This window comes from Myotis davidii, unplaced genomic scaffold, assembly GCF_000327345.1.
Source record: "Myotis davidii unplaced genomic scaffold, ASM32734v1 scaffold266, whole genome shotgun sequence".
Classification (NCBI taxonomy): domain Eukaryota; kingdom Metazoa; phylum Chordata; class Mammalia; order Chiroptera; family Vespertilionidae; genus Myotis; species Myotis davidii.
The window spans coordinates 3,574,799-3,581,125 of NW_006300032.1; the positions used below are offsets into that span (position 1 = coordinate 3,574,799).

At 42.3% G+C, this 6,327-nt stretch overlaps 1 protein-coding gene across 1 annotated transcript in view; it reads left to right on the forward strand.

The window, feature by feature from the left end:
- The window catches only part of MAP3K5 (mitogen-activated protein kinase kinase kinase 5), a 174,906-nt gene that overhangs the window by 134,961 nt on the left and 33,618 nt on the right, over positions 1–6,327 (forward strand). The window contains exon 19 of the mRNA XM_015572060.1: positions 1,563–1,668. Within this exon, the coding sequence (XP_015427546.1) occupies positions 1,563–1,668 (106 nt within the window). The remainder of the gene's footprint in view (positions 1–1,562; positions 1,669–6,327) is intronic.

Sequence of the window (6,327 nt, forward strand, 5' to 3'; positions counted from 1 at the left end):
ATGCTGCTGCTAATCCTATCTAATAAAAGAGAAACATGGTGATTAGCATACATCCGCTACCCTTCCCATTGGCGAATCAGCGAGATATGAAAATTAATCACCAGCCAAGATGGCGGCTAATTTGCATATGTCGGCACCAAGCAATGGAACAAAGCCCATTGGCCCTGGGTAGGAGCAGCCCTCCGTGCCACCGCCACCGGGATCCACCCCCGGGAGCTGAGCCTGGCGGCAGGAGTGGAGAACGAAGCCCACCGTGAGGGTCTCTACGGGCGAAGAGAAGAGCAAAGGCCTGGGTTCTTGCCACTGAAGAAAAACTGGTGCCAGCAGCCAGGGGATGGGGCCCTCAACTGCAAGAAGGCACAAGTTGGGCTTAGGCGGCCGCTTCTCTGCCCCACACCTGGCTTCTGTGGTGATCAATCAGTGACCCGCAGAAGCCCGGTGCAGCGGCAGGGAACTTTGTGCAGGTAGAGAAATGAAGAGGGGACGTACTTGCCCAAGATGACACGGGCGGTGGGAACTGGAAGGAACCTGGGCTCTGGAGTTAAAATCATCTGGATTCTCTGACTGCCCTCCCTGGAAGCACAGAAGAAGAAGAAGCCCCCAGAAGAAGAAGCCGCCCACCTTTGGTCCAAGCGCCAGCACCTGGGGCTGGCTGCAGCCCAGGAGACGGACGAGCTACCCGCCCAAGGTCCCAGACTGCAGCCACCCAGAGAACCTGCCAGCCCTGTGGTCCAGGGCGCCAGCGCCCATGGCCAGGGAAACAGGTTCCCTCTTCTCCAACTGCAGTCATTACTTCAATATTCCCCTTCTGAATTTCTCTCCTGTGCTGCAACCCAGCTCCACTTTTCATCAGAGAGAGCAGTGTTAAAAGCTTACATTTTTAAGCTGGTAAAGTTGGTACTTAAACATATAAATGGAAAACTAGAGTCCTCCTTAAGGTCACTAAGGCTACAAAGGACAGGGACAGCGCATGACCTATTATATCCAGCAATCCATATGGGGACTGAAAACTTTGCAATGATGACAATTACTGAAGATATGAATCAACTAAAATAGTTGACAGGGACAATTCTTCCATCTTTGAAAATATCTACATCAAATCTGTTTAAATAGATTTTCATCTGCATAATATAACACATTCTGACAAGACCACCACCACCGCCACCAATGTGGTCAGTCAGTGTTGTGCAGATAAATGTTTAATAACTGAGGGGACCCCCCCCCCCGAGTGCACAAATTTTGTGCACCGGGCTACTAGTATATAGATAATTGAACTTGTTATACATGTACCATGCATAGGCAACCCCTGCCATCTGTAAACTGTAGCAAGCTCTAACTAACCATGTTTGACCTTGTGACCCAAGTGGCAATTGTGGACAACTGATAACATATAAACAAAAATGGTGTCAAGAATTCCTTGTTGAGATTAACTATTAACGAAGAATATAGAATTAGTGTCCTTGTTTGCTCTAAGGACACCTTTTCTTATTGGATTTGCGAGCGAACAATACACAGGACTGGAAGAAATGTAATGTTTTTTATTAAAGTCCTCTCTTTTCTAGGGTGACAACGTGTTGATTAATACCTATAGTGGTGTTCTCAAGATCTCTGACTTCGGCACATCAAAGAGGCTTGCTGGCATAAACCCAAGCACTGAAACTTTTACTGGTATGTTTTTGCAATGATGATACAGATCTTATGTAATTAAAGACATAATTGCTGCGTTTGAACATAATGTAAGAGATAAATTTAGTTGTTCTCACAAATATTAATGTTGATATCTTTTGATGATTACTGAAAAATGATATACAGAAGTTGATCTGACCCTTTTCTCGTCTTATATTTATATGACCTATTCAATCTCCTTGCTTAATAAGATTTTTTTTAACTCTTCACTTGTTTGTTTTTCTTTTCATGTCATTACTTCTCTCCTGTTTGGCCTACAATCAATATAATCCTGACAAGATTTTTTTAAAAACATTTTTCAGCCTAACCTCTCTGTGATTCTTACTCATACCTTAATCACTTCCCATGTGGACTATGAATTCCCTCTTTTCTAATCTGTTTACTCTCTGTGATGCATTCCCCTGCTCACAACATAAATAACTGCAGGATTTCAGTCCCTTTCAATCCTGAAAGAGGAAGTGACTCACCAACCCAGAAGTGGGGAGGGGAGAGAGCTTTCCTCAGAGGTTAGGCAATGCCTCTAGAGCAAAGTCCTGGGAGGGAGGAGACACAGGGGTTCTAAAAAGGCAACAGTGGCCAAGAGGGACCCGAGGCTCAGAGAGATTCATGACTGCCCAGCAGTCACCAGGAGGGCATCCGAAACTTCAGCCCTGCTCTCCGTTCCAAGCTCTTAGCACTTCATTCTGCTATTTCTCAGGAAGTATTATTATTAGAGAAAGATTTAGGAGGGAAAAAAGATAATGAATTAAGCAACATGGCCAGATGTCCCCATTTCTTAGTTCTGTGAGGTAGGTGGTAGTACCTCCATTTTGCAGATGAGGAAATTGAGAGAAAAGGGACATCAAAGTCACAACAGTTTATAAATGATAAGGTCAGGTTTCTTTTTAATCTACCCTTTGCTCTCTGCTTTGGCCTTCTTGCGTCAGTCAGTATTTCTCTCCACCTTGCTGAAGTATCTATTCTGGAAGCCTGGAAGGGGGAAAAGAGAGAAATTCCGTATGCTTTCTCCTCAGAACACCCCATCAGCGACACCTCTGGCCTAGTTCCTACTCTCACAGCAATGGGAATTTCAGGGTAAAGAGTTAAACACATTTAGAATGCATTTTCTTTTCTTTTTTTTTTTTCAAAATAGGTTCTAATTTATTAGTAATTTCAGATGCCTTTATGTTTCTTTTCTCATTCTGTATCAGTTTGGCAAGAGACATTTTAAATGCTTCTAAGACTCAGTAACTTCTGAGAGGAAAATCCCTACTTTCAGACACTTTATTTGGACGAGATGTTACTTGAATATCTCCTGATAATCTTGAAAACATTTTTTGTTAGCTCTCAAAGGAGTTCTAGTAAAGTGGTCATCCAGGGCCCTGTGCTTGTACTTCTCTCAGTGGCCTCACGTGGAGACACGTGTGATTAATGTGCTGAGTCTGTCTGCAGTGCTGGTCAGGAGGGCCTGGGTGTGCGGACCTGGATTCTCGGCCGTAGGCCTTGGAACTAGCCACGTCCCCGGCGCTTAGTCAGCCTCTGATGAACTGCGCTGAAAGACCTCGGTCCATTTCACTGCCTGGTCATGTGATGAGAGGGAAGGCAGTAGCGACCACCATCTATAGAGTGTATACCCAACTGTGCTAAGTGCTTTATATATGTTACTTCACTGAAATTCATATATCAGCCCTAATCCTTAGGTATCATTATCCCAGTTTAGGGTGAGAAAATGAAGGTTCAAGGAGGTTAAGTAGCTTGCCCAAGGTCACAAAGCTAGCCAGTCATAGAGCTATGGTTCAAACCAGACGTAACATGCCGAATGGAATTAACTTCTCCCCAGACCTGTTCCACCCACACTTTTCCCCATCGCAGTTAATGGCCACTCCAAACTTAGAATTATCCGTGGCGCTTCTCTTTTCTCACACTCCCACCCAATCCATCAGGGAAACCTATTGGCTCTACCTTCAGAGTATGTCCAAAATTGGAACAGTTCCTCACTGCCTCCACTGCTACCACCCGCGTTTCTCACCTGCGTTACCTCAATAACCTTTTCTCCCTGCCTCCTCTCTTGCCCCCTATGTCCATTCTCAACCCCAGTCCTATCACTCAGAGACCGCAATGGCTTGCTACTTCTTTCACAGCAAACAAACGCCAAAGCCCTTACAATGGTGGACAGTTTGGAATTCGTCACCTTTTAGACCTCATTTCCTCTTCTTCCCCGCTTGCTCACTCTGTCCCAGAAACTTAGGCCTTTCCTTCATTGCGCTGAAGGGCCTTTGCACAAGCTTTTCCTGCTGCTACAACACTCTTCTCCCAGCCATCTGCATGGCAGAGTCCCTCTCCTCCTTCAGGTCTTACCTCAGATGTCATCTCGGTGAGGATCTCCCTATTTGCTTGGCAGCCCTCCCTGGGCACATCTGCTACCCTTTTCTTACTCTTGTTTTTTTTTGGGGGGGGGTTTGTCATAAATCATAACTTTCTAACATACTATACAACTTACTTGTTTATTATGCTGTAGTTTATTGTCTGTCTCCCACTGCAAAAACGTCAGCTCCACAAGCACAGAGATCTCTGTCTGTTTACTCTGCAGCTATATTCTAAATGCCTGGAACAGTGCCCGGCCCACGGTAGGCCCTTAATCTGGAACTGCTGGACATATGGTTGAAAGGACACAGTGTGATGTCAAAATTGAAACCTGTAGCTACTAAGCTGTAGTGGCTCTCCAGACTGGCTTGCAGCTGCGTTACCCAGCTCTGTAAATCTCTTCATATAAAATATTAGGTGTCATGTGCTTGTGGAGTGAAGGGAACAGATATGAACACATGACCAAACCTGTTTTTATTGCCACTTGCTCAATGAGGGATAATTAAACACAATTGGCAGGTAGCGCTCTTTGAAATATCTGATGAATAAAAACATTGCATAATTTATTATTAAGATATTACTTGAATTGTCCAGTTCTTTTCTATTCATATACTGTTGATCAGTTGTGATGCCTACCACAATGTTAAAACAACTCAGATTCTCTCAGTAATTCTATTTTAGACCCAGAGACAACAGAAAGGAGCAGTAGGCTTCAACACATATTTTTTAAAGACCACTTGATTTAATTTACATCATAAAACACGATCACTTTGGGGAAAGCTATAAACGAAGATAAATCACAGTACTTTTCTCCTAAGCATAGGTGACTGGAGGAGTGTGGTTTCCTGATCCTTGGCCAGGTGAAATGCTTCCATCCAGGAATTTTGCTGATTTAAGCTGAGAGCAGACATGTGCAGGTGTATGTGAACATGAACTTGAGCTACTGCTATGTAATGATGAGGTCTGGAGGATAAACCCGCCAAGATAACAATACTAAATTAATTGACAAAATTAATAGACTTTATTTATTTTTATGACAACAGCCAGCTTCTAGCTCATGACAGTAGCTTTCATAAGAACAACTTAGAGAAATTTTGCATAGCAGTTTTCACCTACAAATCATGCACAAGGCATTTGTAAAAGGTGGTGTCTGTATTTATCAAAATGTCTATCATTGGTTATGAATCAGAAAAGACTGAAGTAGCACTTTTGGCAAATGCCTCAAGATTTGAAATAATTCAAGATGGCATCGTGGAGGAGTTCCTATTTGCTGATTATACCATTTGTATGAATATATCAGAAGCAGGGGATGTGGCAATAATCTGTTTCTCTTCCCATTCTGTCCTCATTGCTCGACTTCGGGGAATCACTGCAGCAGGCGCTAGAAACACAAATCCTGCCTCTCACTTGAGCCAATGATACAACTGCAGTTGAGTGTTTATCAGAGACATACCAGACCACAACTAGAACCACGGGATCTTGGCTCCCCCACTTAATTCTCCTTCCATCATATTGCATTCTTCAACTCTCTGATTCTTTATATAAAATATCCTCTCTTCTTTTTTTTCATTTTATTCTTCACTCTGTACCTGGTGATTTCTCTGTACTGATGGCTCATAGCCTGTCTTTGACCTGTTAAACCCATTATTCCTTGGACCACAGGCACATAGCAGAAGTCCTAAACATTTGATTTATAGATTTACATTATTTTTGACAATACCTTTTAGAATCTGCATGCTTAAATGATTTAGAAATAAGAAAGAAAACAGAAGAACTAAGCATTCAAATCAGGAATTGAGAAATCTAAATCTAAGGAAATTGATGAATGACCTAGACTTTTCTTGGAAAAGATTGGAAGTATTCATAATGAGAGTTTTCATAATGTGCTTCAAAAACAGATTTTAGAAAACGTGTGTTGGTGTATTCTCTGTTGTTCTCAAATGACCAGTTGTTAGAAGTTTCTAAGAGGTCTTAATGAAATAATGCCTTAATTATACTATTTAAGAAATGAGAACATATCTGTTCATATCCAGGTAATATTGGTAAACTATTTTCACCTCGCTAATAAAATCCATTATAAAAACTGCTATTTTCTCTTATATTCATAGCAGAGAAAAACTGGAATTCAAAAAGGATGCAGTATTAAGACCTGAATCATATTTTTAAAGTGCCTTATTTATGTAGAGGAATTGAAACTGTCATTAGATGTTCTCTTTTGAAGTAGGATTGTGTTTGTACTCTTCCCAGGTACCCTTCAGTACATGGCACCAGAAATAAAAGCCAAAGGACTCAGAGGCT